This window comes from Lathyrus oleraceus, chromosome 4, assembly GCF_024323335.1.
Source record: "Lathyrus oleraceus cultivar Zhongwan6 chromosome 4, CAAS_Psat_ZW6_1.0, whole genome shotgun sequence".
NCBI lineage: Eukaryota > Viridiplantae > Streptophyta > Magnoliopsida > Fabales > Fabaceae > Lathyrus > Lathyrus oleraceus.
The window spans coordinates 239756626-239774116 of record NC_066582.1 but is presented as its reverse complement, the minus strand read 5'-3'; the positions used below and the strand labels follow the sequence as shown (position 1 = coordinate 239774116).

Here is a 17491-nt window from a genome sequence, read left to right as displayed (position 1 = left end):
AACACAATATTTCTCAATCCCGCAGAATCAAGATATGTCATTCTGTTATGATTCTGATCAGAAATTCAACACGAATTCTCCAAATAGAAAGCAATCACACAACGCCTCACTGTTTCACTCATGTTTCCAATGGTGTTTCTCTGTGGGTCTGAATCGGAGTTCTGATATCAATTGTTGGTGCACAAGGTGATAAAGATGAACAGTAAAAATAAGAGAGAGAGAGAGAGAGAGAGAGAGAGAGAGAGAGAATAATAACAAACTTCTACTACTCAAAAACTATTACAAATAATTGCGCGCACACACACGGCTACACATACTGCAAAAGGATAATCATAAATGTTCACATCACTTACTTAAATACAAGTGGGACTTAAGAGAAAATACTAAAATACCCTCTAACAAACTTTATCTAAAGATGTTTGACACAAGACAAAAGAGCATTCAAATTTGTGGCAATTTTTATGCTATCTAGAAGCACACTTCAGACAAAGTACGCGGTCTAAAGTAAACATAAATCCTCAAAAACGACTAATACACAAAATTAAAAGATCAATATACATTTATACTTGATCAATCTTAAACAGAAAAAGTAAGAATAAAACATAACTGAAGTAAAAAGAGAAAGAAGAACAGAATGATTATTTGAGAGCAAGAAGATACCATTAATCTTCAAAGAACATAACATTACTCTACAAATTGTTCTGACCAATTGCGTGGCGTCAAACCCTATAATTCAATAACTCAAACTAAGTTGCCAGAGTTTCTCAAATTCCAACTGTAAAATTGTTTTAAACCAGTTTGGATCTGAATGTCATAAGAGAAAGGTTGGAATGAAATGAAGAAACTAATCAGTGAAGAGTACTTTTGGGGCCTTGTTTAATTTGAGGGAATTGGTATCACAAACTTAATAAATAGGGTGAATAGTAAACAACTAAAATTTAATGATCAAAGCTGTTTCTCAAAAATGATAATACAAATTTTACAAAATCTGACAATTTCAAAATATTTACTTCTTTCAAAAATCTCTCATGAAGTTACCATGGAGGCCAAGTCCAATTCTCCGTCCGAGTCAATCACTTCTTCATAATCATAATAGGGATTCGCCTGCACCTCAGATCAATGACCGAAATTAAAAATTTTACACAATTTTTAATAAGTTGTAGAAGATATCTTGAGTACTAATAAAAGTTTCTTTCTTTAGATATTTGGGTTATTATATATTCCTCAACACGAAGATGAGTGAGAATTTTTACCTTTGGTCGTGGAGTTACAGCCGAAAATCCATGAAATATCGGAGTGTCAAAATTTGGGGGCTCAAGGACAACATAAGCACCTTTGTTGTTATACCTCTCCTGCGTTGCCTGCAGCCGGAAAAAAACAGTTTTTAAAAAAATTATCATTATCAGCATTTGAAGCAATGCCTATTAATACACCAGTCTGATCTCAATGAGACGAAGAGTGGGAAAAAATAAGTGAATGAAATGCGATACTACTATGCTTCAAATATGCAAAAGAGCAATGTAGCAAAAAACGAGGTGTGAAATTTGAAATACAAAGAATTCTCTCCTCTAAAATGACCAGTCTATATTGAAGAATAAAGTACTCAATCTCAAAAATGATTGAAACAGAGACCTTATTCTTACGGAATGTCATTCCTAAGCCTGACCACGATTACCAAAGGGTTGAGAAAAATCATTGTATTGAATTGATGTGTTAAACACAGTTCAGTAACATCACTTATAGCAGTTCAGTTCGGCATCCAATTTGCTGCCATAAAACACGGAGCTGAAGGTTCCGTGTGAGTGTCTGCAGTATAAGGCAGTAGATGCAGAAAGGAAGAAAGAAGAAGGTAATACTTTTTTAAGGATGAGGGGTAGATTTGGTATTTGTTTTAGTTTAGTCGGGGTTTAGGCTCGGATGGAATAACAAAGAAGGAATTCAAGCAGCTAAAAAGTAAATGCACATTTCACAGTTTGGTGTTTCAATTCAGAGTACACATGCTGGAAAAATTACAGCAGGCGGCGCTTAAGTCGGTTCTTATATTCCAGTACAGCAGTGCACTGAACATCAAAATCAGATTAGTTTGGTACTCGTAAATTTAAAAAAGTTCAATTCAGTACACGAAAACTGTTTTTTGAGTTCAGTTTGGTTTTTCTTATTAACTGAACCATAATCAGGCCTAGTGATTCCCCAACATAAAGTTTAAGAAACGTCTGAATTACTTGATCAAGCTGCAAGCTTTTTAATATTTTCCTACGGTGTTCACTTAAAAGAGTGCTATCTAAAGCAAAATAAAAAACAATTCACATTCATCTCAGCAAGATAAAGAAGAAAGTGGCAAGGTCTTCAGGAAATCAAAACTGGTGAATTTGATAAAAGCAATCTATAACTGAATCCTAGTGAAGATACTAATGATAGTTATAATTATATATTACATCTCATACAAATAAGTTCATATTTTGAACTCCAAATGACACTATAATGTGAGTACTTGACTAATAGATGTTAACATCAGAAAAATCTGTCTATGCCTATTAAGGATTGTAACTCGCAGCTAGTTATAAGAACCGACAATGGAAGTTAAACAATGGAGTGTAGATCATGCATGTCTAGACAAGATAATTAATTACCTGAAACTGCGGGTAATCTGGAGCACTAAAAACAGTGACCAGTTTTCCAGAATCTACAACATGATCAATAGTGTATCCTTCAGCCATTCCCTCAAAACCATCCCTCTTCTCCCTAGCATCAGGGCCTTCATGTGACCTGATGATTAACTGAAATGAAAAATATGTTACAATCCATATAATCGATAAATTCTAGCAAGAAAATTAAGTGTGTCGCAAAGAAGTTAAAAGTAACTTGCTTATTACCTTCAGCTGGTACTTCTTCAAAAATTGTTCAGTACAATCAGGGCCCCACACCAAACCAATGCCTCTTTCTTTGTTTGGAGAAAGGCCGTTGGTGTGAGAAGGGTCAGACCACAAAACATCACCAGGAATCAAGTTTTGTCCTTCCCAAGGGGGATCAAGGACAGAACGTCGAGCCCTTGACAACTCTTCCAAAGAACCAAGCGATAGCTTTTTGCTGTCAGTATTAACATTAATCCTACGATTCTTCTTTCCTTTGAATCGCTTAGCAGGCGTCACAGTTACACTACGGAAAAGTCCTCCATGAGCCGTGTACACACACCCTGCTATAATAGAAGCCAAAGGAAGACCTTCAAAGCATCCTAAACATTTTCTGTATACATGTTTACCACTGTCACCATACTTTACCATAACTTCTTTCTCAAAACCATAGACAGACGTGCAATATTTTGATTCGTGATTCCCTCTTAATAAATATACGTTCTCCGGCATGAATACCTGATGAAAAATAATTATAGTAAAGTGAATAACAAAGTTAAAATAAAACACCGTTTCAAACCAAAGGTCCGGACATAGCCGATTTCAACATAGCCATTTGATTTTAATTCTGTCACTGAAATCGGCTATAACTACATTGCAAAACATAAACAAAATCAAACAGGGAATCCATTTCCAAACTTTTTCAAAAACACACTAACATAAACCCTAGCTTAATCAAGTTAGTTAGAAAAATTAACATAAAAGTAGTACTATTTCAATTTCTAACCGTAGGTAAAACAAAGCATCATAAATTCATAGTACATAATATCATTCTTAACTAAACTATCCACATTCAATCACTTGAAATTATTATAGCACATTATATAACAAAAAGCACAAAATCCAAGCATTAAAAATTGAACTTTCATAAAAAATAATTATGAGAAAATTAAAACTTAAACTTTACCAATTTTTTTGTTGAGAATTTACCTTCCAAGCCAACAAGAGCAAGAAAGTTTCGAGTCCCCAAGCTCCACGATCAACATAATCACCATTGAATACAAAGATTCGATCCCGAGAAGGGTACCCAGCCTCTCGGAAAAGGAAAAGAACATCATGCAATTGGCCATGAACGTCTCCAACAACGACAACGGATGCAGAAGAATCAGGTTCGGGACGGAAGGGTTGTATAGGGATGCAATTAGGTTCCTTGTGAAGCATCTTGGAGGCGATGAGGATGAGGGAATCGAAGACTTGAACGGGAAGAACGGAAGGGAATTCGGAAGGTGGTAGATTTTTGGAAGACCAATCGAAGCAGAGTATTAGGTTTTGGATCCATTCTATTGTTAGAATTCCATTTTCTGGCCAACGTATTGGGACTTGAAGTTCTGGCGTAGGTGGTGGTGGTGATAATGAAGATGATGGTGGTGGTGACGGTGGTGGTGGTTCTAGGTTTTCATCCAATGTGGCTTCGCCGTTGATGGTGACGGTGGCAGAATCTGGTGGAGGTGATGGTGGTGGTGGTTCTGTATGAGTATAAAGTTCCATCGTATGAGTGACAAGAGAATAGATGCAAAGAATAACGAAGAGTCTTAAAAAGTGTTGTTAAGGAATCACCTGTATACTTTCTCTCCCTCTGTTTTTATTTTAATTGTCCGTTGAATTTTATACAACGTTATATCCCTAATAATATAAATTAATGTATTAATGAATATATTACACTTAATCTTATTAATTTAAAATAACTTAATGTATAAAGAATATTTCATTTATTCTTAATTGTTTCATTTAAAATAACTTTTCTTTTTATGTGTAATAATTCGTATTGATTATATCATCTAAGTTCTATAAGATATTACTCAAAAAAATTTAAAGAAATAAGTATGCTAAATCTTTAAAAAAAATATTTTGGGACTTTTGACAAAGAATTATTTGTGTTTCTTCTAGATGTTGAAATCTATTTATATGCAGAGATATTATTAAAGAAGAAAATATACCATATAATCAATAAAAAGCAAAAATCATGAATATCTTAGTGTAATCCACCCGTTTGTTAGGTTGAATCATTTAAAAGAAAGATATGGTCATAAAAAACGGTTACTTTACTAAAAGTTCGTTATAATTTGATGCATTTACGTTTGTATGATTTTAAAAGTGTAAGTAGTTATAATTCTGCAATGTTTAGAATGATTTCTAAGTTGACATTATGTGGAGAAAAAATAATTGATGAAGATATGTTGGGAAATACCGTTTCCACTTTTCATGCATCCAATGTGCTCGTGCAGCAGCAATATCGATAAAAAGGATTTAATAAATATTTTGACTTGATATTTTGTCTTTTTGTGGTCGAACAAAATAATGAGTTCTTGATGAAAAATTATGAGACTCGTCTCACTGGTATTGCTCCATTCTCAAAAGTGAATGTAGCAAGACACATATACTATGTGAAAAATCGTGGTTGTGGTCATAGTTGTCGCGGCGCAAAAAATACGACTACGAGTGCATCTCACACTCGAAGGTGATAAATAGAGTCATCATCGAACTTTATTTATTCCTAAAAAAAGAAAGGGAAATATCGATAAAATCCTTAAAATATGACAAGTTATGATCGTCGCAACAAAATCGGGTTTGTGAGTCGATTATGCAAGGGGAATGGATTAACATTCATCACATCCATTATATTCAACGGGAAACATTTAGTTAGTTTTGCGATAAGTGTTAGTTTAAAAATGTCTGTTTTTCAAGTTATTAAAAAAATTCAAAGAGAAAAAGAAAGGGGTTGTAGAAAAGTTTTTTGTTAATGTTTGGCGAGATGTTGAATCTCGCTCCTACGTATCTCCAGGTGCGGAGAACTCAAGGCTATGTAGTTCTGGGTAGAAAATATTTGTTTGTTGGTCGATTTTAGTAAAGTTATTTTGTCACAATCGACGGAAAAACACTGATTACCCAAAACTGATAGAGGATGGGACATTTTCAACATAGCAAAATGGATTTCTATATCAACATTCACAAGAAAACGTCACTTGGCTCACTCACACATATGTGGACGAAGCGTTGTTTTGCATCGTCTCGAGACGATACATCTTTCGTTTAAAAAGGAGTTTAAGGTCAATCCCAAAAGGCAAAAGTTTAGATGTGTTGGGATTGTTTTTTAATGGCTGATGAATATCTGAACCAGAGATAATATGGCTAGCACCTAAATAGTCGGGAAAGAGAGAAGAAATTACTTTCACCCTTTTCCCTTTTCATCCATATTATTTATGAAATTTGTGAAGTGAATTAAGTCGTAAGTCTTTTGTCGGAAGACGAGTATTCGAACAAAAGATAAGTATCGGCTAACACTCGAATACTCGGGGAAAAGAGAAGAAATCACTTCCACCTCATTCCTTTTTCTTCTAATAATGACAAAACTAAATTTGGTTGATTTATTTTGTTTTGAATGAATGACAAGTATTCGAACAAAAGTTGAGTACGACTAGCACTCAAATATTTTGGAAAAAGAGAAGAAATTACTTTCGTCCCATTTCTTTTTCAATTAATTTTATTAAGAAAATATTGTCAACGCTTCGGATAAACGGAAAGGAAACTCGATGTTGATCGAGTGTTTATTCGCATTAATTTGAAAATAATTTAAAATTGGTTTTGAAAATGATTTAAAATTGAAATTGATTATTGAAATTGGGATGAATTATCAAGTGTGATTATTTACATATACAAAGGTATGGACATGAATTATCTAATTAAATAACTAAATACATTGAGATCAAATAATCAAATAATCTACTTAATAATAAAAAAACAACTAATTAATTGAAATCTAACAAACTAATCAATTCAATGTAAATAATTACTAATTTAAATAATCAAATTAATAAATAAAAAATTCAAAAAAAAAAATTAAAAGAATAAAAATTCAAATTCAAAAAATAACATAAGAGAAACATAAGAGGAGTGTAAATATAAACATGAAATGCTAATGAAGAACTAAATAAATGGGCCTAAACAAAAATCTATATTAACCTTAATTTAAATTTATACATTTATTTTAAATAAATGATAAAAATAAAAAACTACTAAATGGGGGCCGCCCCCTTTGACCTGCTATGTAAGAATTTTACGAATTTTAAAACAACAACAATCATGTTATGACATTTGGCAGCTCATATATAGAGAGAACAAAACAAATAACAAACAGACCAAAAAAAAGAAATCCTCATCTCTCTCATACTCTTGTTTCTCACACTCTTCATCGTTTTCTCTTTTCTCCATTCATTTTTAGAAGAAAAAAATCAACTAAACAAACATTCATTTCTTGGTTCATCTATCAATTTATGGTACAAATTTAAACGCAAGCAAACAATCACACATAAACGAGATAAACGGAAGAAAGGGGAAAACGGCAGAGCCTTCGGCGCGATCGATTACAGACTTCTGGGCGGCGGCCATGACGACGGGCTTGGCGGTGCTTCTAGCGAGAAGATGTGCGGAGGTTGACGGGAAATCAAGCGTGATCGACATTATTTGTTCTCTAGAGAGCGTGAGCATGAAAGAAAGACGATTTCCTGTCGGGCATGGAGGTCTGTTACTTTTTTGGCGAAATAGGTCCGCTTTTGGACATAAGAAAATGGCATAATTACTCTTTTCCTCTTCCTCTTTGCTTTGGTTCATTTTTTTCTTGTTATTGCGATGTTATGACTTCTCTGTTTTTGTGCTTATGTGGAGTTGATTTGTGAATGGATGTTATTGTTGAGAATGAGTTTTGAATCTTGCGAGAAAAGTTAGTTATATGGTGGTATGTTAGTGAGAAGAAGAGGTGAAGTGTATTAAGATTATAGTGTGAAAAGAAGATTGTATGTTATGGTTGATATGCGGTGTTGGAAGAAGAAGATGGAAGTGGATGAATAAGGTGGCTTGTTGGTGATAGGTGGTAATGTTGGTGAGAAGTTCGTGTGGTGAGTATTAAAAAATAATGAAATAAAATGCAATATTTTTAATAGAGCAAATAAAAATTAAATTGAATATTTATTTATTTCTATTTATTTATTTTTGACATTTTGATATAAAAAAAAAAGAAATCAAATCAAATAAAAATTGGGCACAAAAATGCATGAAAGAAATAAAATAAACACATTAAAATAATCTACGCAAAATAAAGTCTAGAAAATAGACAGTTGCAGATCAAATTTTACAATTAAAAACACCTGATTGAAAAGGCCCATACTAATCAAAATGTGAACATAAACGAGATCAAAAAAATTAAACAAGCACACCAGGTTAAACTACGCGAACCGTAGATCAATAAAATCGATATTTGCAAGCCCAATTTCGAAATTTTTCGCTTGCTAATTTTACACACAATTAAAAATCTATTCAACCGGCCTGTCTATAAAACCGAAATTTTATTCTAGTTAACTTTTTAAGCATTATGCTTAAAGAAATACATGTCATGATATGCAGATGATGCAAACGTCATGATGAATGTATCGATCTATTAATTTAGGGAGAAAATTGGAGTATGAAGTTGCCTTTATTTAAATATCTTTAACCATAAAATATGAAGAAGTTCATTATTCATATGTTCACAGTGGGAGATAGGTAAATACTAAAGGACCCAAATTTTATCCCTGGATGCAATGCAATGAAATGATATGATATGTTATGAAATTCATGAGAACTATTTTTCTTCTTCTTCTAGGAATATGATATGATATGAGATGATTCCTAGCATGATGTTTTATGATGGACAAAGAATGAAAGGTGGATCTGTGGGGAATAATGGAGATATGTGGTGACAATGGTCCATAAGAAATGGAAGGATAACAGGGTGAGAGACTCACTAAGGATATCAATCTTGGTGGAGAAATTCACAAGGGAATATTCAAAAGTGGGCTTTATCAACTGGTTAGAGATGACAGGCAAACAATTTAGAATATAGTTGAGGGTTCTAGGGATTTTTAATAATAAATTCATCCAATCAAATATTTTTTAGATTCCTAACATGGAATTCATCCAAGACAAAATTTGGGAGTTTTCTAATAAGGAAAATCATCCACGCAAACTTTGGAGATTCTCAATAAAGAATTTATCCAAACAAAATATTTGAGTTTTCTAATAAGAAAATCATCCAATCTTCTGGGGAATTCCTTTAATCAGAAGAGTCATACAAACGACTTTCTAGAAGACATCAGGACAAACAGAGCAAAAATCTTTTAATGTGCCAAACAAAGTTAGACTTTGACTGTAGGCATTAGTAATGCACCGACCTCTAACAAATGGTGCCAAAAAGAAACTGGATTTTAATCGCAGGTATCAGTAATACACCGACTTCTAACAGATGGTTCCAGAAATAAACTGGACTTTGAAAATGCCAATAAAATTGGACTTTGGGTCAAGGGATAAGGACCAACAACAAGACTTAGGTCAATGCAAATGAGCGCGATGTACACTTCAGGCTATGCATGATTTGAGTTTTGCTTCTATGAATGATATATGAACAAGACAAATGGAGAGTAAGATGGATTGAAAATAAAGACATATCGTCATTAACACGAGTTTTGATACCTAGCTCATCAACAAGACAAATCATCATCAACACGAGTGTTGATACCTAGATCTTCAACAGGACAAATCATCGTCAACACGAATGTTGATACCTAGATTGTCAATAGGACAAATCATCATCAACACGGGTGCTGATACCTAGATTTTCAATAGGATAAATCATCATCAACACGGGTGTTGATAACTAGATCATCAACAAGACAAATCTTCGTCAACACGGGTGTTGGTACCTAGACTATCAACAAGACAAATCATCGTCAACATGAGAGTTGATTAGATTATCAATAAGTCTATGAGGAAATCCATACGAGCACGAAATACATTTCGAGCTATGTATGATTTATGATGTATGAATGATCAATGCATGCAAATGCTGACGCTATGCAGACTAGGAGTTTATAGAGGTTGGAGGTTTTGATTCCCCAACACCAAGAACTCAACCAAGTATTTTATGTGATAGATATATTCAAAGGAAACTTTATCAAGCTTGACAGTTATAATTGACCAAGGGTCCTTTGGGAGGATTTATGGGTTATATGCTAGCATGATTTCCTGACACTCGTTTTAAACTCAACAATTGCTAACTTATGGTAGAGTTTGCTTGTGTACCTTGAAAATATGGAGAGAACTTTCCCCTATATGGCTCATATTGCCCCAGTATGTTGGTTTTTTGAAGAAATTTACCTCTAAAGGATTTTGGAAGCATCTTGTCATGACCTTGAGGTGGCTTGCCTCAGTGTTATAAACCTTGAAGTGGTTTACCCCTGATTAAACGGTTTTTTGAATGGAAGACTTATGATTGAATGAACTTTGGAAATTTGGATTCACTATGCTCTTTAAGGTGGATTGCCCTAGTATAAGTCTTAAAAATAATTGCTCTTGACTAACCGACTCTTGGGGTGGTTGGCTCGGATTGACCGATTCTCGAAGTGATTTTCCCCTAGATGGACTTCTTTCACATGATCAAATTCCTTAAATGACTGGATTTTGTTGGAATTCCCTTGATGCGAAGTGTTAACTTGTAGTTAAAATTTGTCCATTCGAAAATGGTAATTTTAATGCAATACTCTTGCAAATTTTGAAATCAAAGTTTATTAAGATCATTTTGGTGAAATACAGTAAATGGGTTAATGATCATAACATAATGTTGATCTAGACATTCACAGTGTGAAAGATGATGCGATAAATACAAATGATCAGCAAAGATCTTTGGAGTTAGGTTAACATAATCTCATTATAGTATGTTTTCAAAATAAACCCCGCTTCAATTAGGTCTTTTGAAGGTTGTAAAATGGTTTGGTTCACGGTTTTTGAAATGAAAGGATATAAGGCTCAAATTTTAATTTTAACCAGACCCTTATTCTTGATGATCTCCAGTCCTACGTTCAGTTAATTTGACATAGACATTCAATTTCCAAGAGGGTTTTGAAGGTGTGAGGTAAAGATGAAGATTCAACATATGATGACATTTTCTTAAAATGGAGACACCTTTTTTTTTGTCAAATGTTGGAGACCCTTGATTCTTGATATGATGATCACCTAGTCTTGCTTTTTTTGTTAAGGGTTTGATGACCTTTTTTTTTTTGCTTTTTATCCCTAATTTTTCCTAGACCGCTTCATTGAAGCTTTCGACCCACCAGGATGCCTTGATTTTTCCTAAGTCGCCTTTTCTGGTGTTTGACTTAGCGTGATTTTTCTTTCTTTTTTTATTGAAATATTGTGATTTCCTTATTAATGGTTGGTGGGGATCAACCACCATAACTTTTTTCCTTTTCACAACTTCTTCAACACTTTATTATGTGTGTGAAGAAAAGCATATGGTTGATCGTCTTATTGGAAGATGTACAGATGGACTAATTCTCTTGAAGATTGAAGGCATAATCAAACTACATGAACACAACTACCCCTCCCCGGGTTAAGATTAAGGGTTTTTGGTTTAGAAAGTGTTGTTTCGTCAACAATCTCTAGCCTTCCTATAAGAGGGTTACTTGCAGGACCGGCTACAAAGTCCTGAACTTAGTGTTTGAGCGTATGGCTTTTGGTAAACAATGTTTTTAAGAGGTTTAAAAGGTGTAAATGTAACTCTTGATGAGTTAGGAACGTGAAAAACGCAAGGCGAAAAGGGAAAGTATAAACGATAAAGTGAGAAAGACAAAAGGGAAATTCGGTAATATTAAATGACTTGTATATATAACATGGAGGCAAAGTACATTTTTGTGAGGAGATTGACTTTTTTCTCGTAAACGCTTTGATACTTCAAGTTTTACCCCTACTACAAATGTTAAAAATGCCACACTAGAATCTCACCTAACATTAGCTTAAATACTAGTTGAAAATAACCGTTTGGGGGTTATAAAACCATCTCATGACGCCATGCGTCGGTCCACTTCCCCCATTTTGACGAATAAATACCCACGATTTCTTTGAGTGTCCACGATTTCCTACATCGCTCAAACCCTTCGACTTCGACCGAGGCTTACAGGTGGTAACCTACGGGCGCGTCCACCATCCTGTCAAGGGTGCTCCAACAGGTCCCCTAGTTGAAATTGTCTTTCTCCCCTAGCCAAAATTGGTTAGCTAACAAATTGCCCCCTGAAAAGGCTGGCTTTGACATGAGCACGTCGATCGAGGAGCTGGCCTTTTGATGTTCCACATTTCGGCTAGGTGTCTTATCATTACTCATGACTGTAAGACCCTAATTTTGACCCTAAGATCCCTCATGGCATCATATCATTTGCTTAATACATTACCTCAAGGATCATAGCATGTTTGGCTCCTTAACCCTTAGGGTGGGACTTGTGTAGTTGGCTTGAGACCACCAAGCATGCTTGTATTGTATATTATTGCTTTTCTTATTTTGTTTACTAACCAAAAGTACAAAAATATGTCACTAACTCTTTTTGTTTTGAAGCTCAAGTGATCATGTGCCCCAATGCTCATAGGAGGCTCTTAAGCTCAATGAAGTGGTTAAATGAAGATGAGAACAAGCATGAAAATGATCCACAAAGTTCCTAATCATCATATATGTTTCCCAAGTATCTAATTTTGCCAATTCGATCAAGGTAACCCACGGGGCTTGAGGATTGTTTCCCAAGGAAACCCTAATTTAACTGTGCATTAATTGTGCCTTGTTCATGAAGCAACCTCAACCTATGATCAAATTTAATCAAGGGAAGTTCTTTAATTCATCATTTTATGCATATATGAGCCTATGTGAGTATCCTCAATCATTCATTCATCAATATTTGAAATTTGGCCTTGAGAAGTTGACCAGTCAAGTCATCTAACTAAATTGAGGATCACTGAGACACAACTTTTGATGTGTTTGTCAAACGAAGATGACACCAAGAGCAAAAATGTTCTTAAGAACCATATGAACAACTTTCATGTTCATAAAAAACCCATTTGAAACTTGTAAGGTCATCACTCATTTCAAAACATTATAGGTCATTTTGACTAAAACCCTAATTTTGGGTCAACTTCCCAAAGACCTAACTTCCTTATTTTTTATGATTTTGAGGTTAGACCAATTGAATTGGAAATCTTAATATGTATAATTCAAATTTTATGTTTAACAAAATTTCATAATCCTAAAATAAGTATATGTGATAATACAAAACATTATAGGTCACTTTGGACCAAAACCATTGAATTTGAAAAATGTCCAACTTCAAGGGCCCATAACTTTATCATTAAAAATCCAATTGATGCAAAATTGAAGTCCAAATTGATAAGCTTGAAAATATCTACAACTTTGATGTTTTAGGTTTTTCCATTTGAGTCTTGCATCATTGAAACAGAAGGGCTTGAAGTTGCTTACTTTTGGCAAAAAAATTTAAAGGGAACCTAGACATGTTTTGTACCCCAAACTTCACAGCCAGTTTTCATAAATTTCCAAACTCCTAATGGATTTTTGGCCAACATAAGTTTTGTTCCTTATTCAAAGAGATTTCAAACATTACTCACATGACCATTTTTGGATTGTCCATATGGGAGTTTCGAAGAGATGAATGTTTATGCTCATTTGTGCAATTCACATCATAACTTGAAATGCAAGCAAATGAGAGGCCCTGTGCACGTCCAATTCACTTCAAAATGATCTCAGCATGCATTTCCATTCATTTTTGGGCTTTGCAAGCGCCTGTACAAGCCCATGCATGGAAGGTCTAATTTTCATGCACACGAGCAAAACCCCTCCTTGCATCAAGTTCAGCTATAAATAGAGGTGCAAGCTCATTCAAAATTCAACCTGAAGGAGATCTGAAACGCTGCAGAATTCAAAACCAAACCTCACTCAAAGGAATTTCAGTTTTCATTTTTTGTTTTCAACTTTGAATTTCAACATCATTAGTTGATCTTCAAGTCTTAATTCTTTAAGCCTTGCATCATCATTACATCTCCAGATCAAATTTGGATCAAAAGCTTGGAGAGATCGTGATGTTTAAAGCTGCATTTCAGAGGTATATCACCAAACTATTTTGATCTAGATCTTGCTATATGATGTGAATTTCTCTAGTTTGAACTGTTTTCTGAAGTCCTCAAGCAAGAGGCAGGCCAATGGTGGTCTTAATTTCATGAATTGTGACATTTTAGATCAAACACCATAATCTTCAAGCTCTTGTTTCTCTCTAAATAGAAACATTGAGGAAGATCCAAGGTTACAGGGGTGATGTACATCACCACAGCTACATTTTGATAACCTACTTTTTCATTTTCATTAACTTTTGAATCTCTGCGCGTGGTGGCCGGAAATAGTTAGCTGGCCGGAGAAGATGGTGGTTTCCACCACCATCCCCACGTGGATGCTTCAGATCCCTTGGATCTCTTTCAAATGTTATAATCATGATCGTGTGTTATGTTGACTTGTTTTAAATCCTTATGTTGCGTGCTTGACCAAGGTCCTTCGTGCACCAGCGCTTCTAAGCCTTGTGATCATGCCACGTCAATTAATGAAAGGATCATGTGGCGCTGGATTTTCCTGATTTTTCTTATTTCTGTTTTAATTTCATTAATTCCTTTTATTTTCAAAAACTCATAAATATTTTATTTGAAGTCACAAAAATATGAGACCAATGGCAAAAATTTTCTTGAAAAATCTAGTTTCATATTTTGATTTTTAATTATTTTTGTGACTTCATTTAATATTTTTTGTGAATTATTTGGTTTTTAATAGTTTTTAATTCATTTTAAATACTTTTTGATATCTGAAAAATCCAAAAATATTTTCTTAACACATATGGATCATGATAAGTCAAAGAAAAATAGACTCATCAATTTCTTAATTGATTTGAGATTTATTTGAGATTTTAATTCATTTGTGTTATTTTTCATTGTTTTTAATTGTTTTAAAATAGTTTCTGATTTCAAAAATTGCTGAAAAAATTTGTCAAACCTTGTTTGACCATGTTAGACCTATGAGAATTTAATTGGACTTGTTTAAGTTGATTTGAATTGAATTGGAGGTTTGACCATATTTTGTCCATTTTAATTTTGCATTTATTTTAATTCGAAAAATACCAAAAAAATATGTTTGACTTGTTGACTTCTAATCTTCATTTCTCTTCTATTTTATATTGGTTGATGATGTTATGGTTCACTTTTGACCAATTGTCTTTGACATTTGAATTCTCCTTTTATTCATTTCATCTTCATCTCACTTCTTTTTATTTTGGCCAATGAGTTAATGTCTTATGGTTGGTCTTGACATATGAGAGGTTTAACCTTCTTTGATCCAAATCAAACTCAACTTGATCCAAGATCAAGTGAGTTGCTTTGTGTCTAAGATAGGTTGCTTCTTGGTCAAGCAAAAATCCTAAAGACCATACAAGGCCTTTCCTCTTTTCTTTTGGCATGGCAAGATGTAGGAGCTTGGCTTACTAGTCATGATCTCTAACTTATGTTTATTTGCCTATAGTTTTATTAACCGACCTCAGATAGGTGTGACTACTACATTAGTCCACTTACGATTGCTTAATATAGCGCTAAATTGTCTCATGACAAACTAACATAACCACTAATTACTAACTATAAATTCAAGCATTTAATTTCCTGCAATTTACTTTAATGCAATTTACTTTATTGCTCATTTATTCATATTGCTTTTCATTTTGCTCACTTGAGCACATATTTTATGTTCATACCATTTTCCTTTTGCTCATTTGAGCTCATTATTGTATATAAATATATTGTTGCCTTGTGTTTGTTTTGTCTTTGTTTGTGTGAACCCAATGCAAAAAGGAGAAAGGACTTAGAATTAGGACTTACCTATACTTAAAGGAGTTCAAGAGAAACTAGGCCTCATGCCTTTAGAATGCTAAACTTGTTGAAGAGAAACTAGGCCTCATGCCTTTAGAATGCTAAATTTCAAAGTTGACTTCAAAGGACTTCCTTTCCAAAAATCATTCTTTGTCCATTCCTCTTATTGTATTGTGAACCTTTTGATGTTTGATCTTTTGTGATAGGGATTCCATCTTGAGATAGTAAGAAGGACCATTGTCACGAGTAGCCAAGTTAAGAGAGACAAGCCAAAGGGAGATCCTAGGAGCTTGAATCCAAATATTTGTTTGATTGCTTGATTGTGTTTGCTAAGTCCAAAGGAAAGGAGCATCTTGAATCATCTCTATGATTTCAAGAAAAGGAACTCCAAGGGTTTTATCCTCTCTCTTTATCGTTGTATGCTTTAGGACTAGCCCTTCTCTTCTTCTCCTCACTCTAACCCAAGTCAAACTCATTTTGTGCAAACTTTGACTTTGTTTCAAATTAGAAACCTAGGCCTCATGCCTTTGATTTTTCATAACTCTTTTCATCAATACTCATTGTGAATGAACCTTAATTTTACTTTGACTTCATTTTGAAATAAATCTAACTTGTAAATACAACTCACTTCAAGTGTATTTTGTGGTTCCAATGGCCATCTTTGTTAAAACTTTTCATAAACATTAGCCATAGGTTTGAGTTATCATAGTGGTTGATGTAAATCTCACCTTATCCTTAGTGGTTGGATTATAAGTCTTCCATACTTATTATAGGGTTAACCCCTCACTAGTATGTTGAAGCCTTCCTCACATGGTGGATTGTTGGTTTAGGTTGAGTTTTCTCCCTTTGATAACAAAAGACCTTAAGGCTTTTGATCAAATCAATTCACCAATATTTGAGATTTTTACCCCGAACTACGAGATTTTGATCCCACTTTTGTGATGATACGTAGGCAATGGGTTCATCCATTCAAACAACAAAATTGTAAATATAATATATTCTCTTCTTATCTCCCCAATCTTTTGCACATATTTTCACAAATACCAACCTACAACACACATTTGCAAAAAGAGGTTCCCTTAGAGTACTAAGGATGTTTTGGGTGCTTAAAACCTTCCCATTTCATAACCAACCCCCTTACCTAGATCTCTGACATTTTTATTAGTTTTTGATTTGATAAAACTTCTTACTTGCCTTTTGTTCGCTTTTTAGCCTTTCCTTTGGACAAATAAAAGTGCGGTGGCGACTCGAATTGTATGCTTACTTTTGGTTTAGTCAATAAACCATAAGGTAGAGAATATCCCGCTACAGAAAAGTGGCGACTCTGCTGGGGACTTCTACTCCTAGTGGGTTTAGCCTACTTTTGCTTATGTGTGTCGTATGTTTATATTTATTTTGTGACATATTTTTGTGCAAATTTGGGATGAATGTATTGTTTGTAATGTATGAATTGTTTGATATACTAATTACTTGTATGCTTGGTGGTTTCTTGTCAGATGAGTTCTATACCCGAACTCGAGTGCACTTATGATAGGAGAATGGCATAGTCTTGTTGACTTGTGTGGAGTTATTCCTTAGCAAGTTAACTTGCATGCCCATTCACTTGGTGGAGGTCTTATTGGGATCAATAATGTCACACGAGTAGTCGTGGTTAGGCGTTACTCTTTCCAATATAAACCTTAGAAGCCAAGGACCTTAGATACCTAGCCCATCTTGGCCTATTTTAGGACGTAGTGCGAAGGTCGTTCAAGTGTAAGATTTGATACGATTGTTACGCGATACTACACTCATAAGAGTTTCTCTTGAGAATATTTTTGGAATACGAG

General features: G+C 34.2%; 1 protein-coding gene across 1 annotated transcript; it reads right to left on the bottom strand.

Annotated features, from left to right (window-relative positions):
* Positions 1-852: 852 nt before the first annotated feature.
* LOC127074800 (serine/threonine-protein phosphatase 7) lies at positions 853-4500 on the bottom strand. Its single transcript, XM_051016164.1, has 5 exons — positions 3840-4500; positions 2874-3368; positions 2631-2777; positions 1254-1361; positions 853-1104 (listed from the first exon to the last, which is right to left on the bottom strand). Exons 1-5 carry the CDS (start codon positions 4395-4397, stop codon positions 1027-1029), a joined length of 1386 nt encoding a protein of 461 aa, XP_050872121.1. The 5' UTR covers positions 4398-4500; the 3' UTR covers positions 853-1026.
* Positions 4501-17491: the final 12991 nt, after the last annotated feature.

Excerpts from the sequence above, each read along its gene's own strand:
- LOC127074800 (XM_051016164.1), bottom strand. The coding sequence starts at position 4,397 with ATGGAACTTTATACTCATACAGAACCACCACCACCATCACCTCCACCA. Across the intron at positions 2,778-2,873 it reads TGAAGAAGTACCAGCTGAAG|TTAATCATCAGGTCACATGA; the intron begins GTAATAAGCAAG and ends TTTTCATTTCAG. Across the intron at positions 1,362-2,630 it reads CAGATTACCCGCAGTTTCAG|GCAACGCAGGAGAGGTATAA; the intron begins GTAATTAATTAT and ends TTCCGGCTGCAG.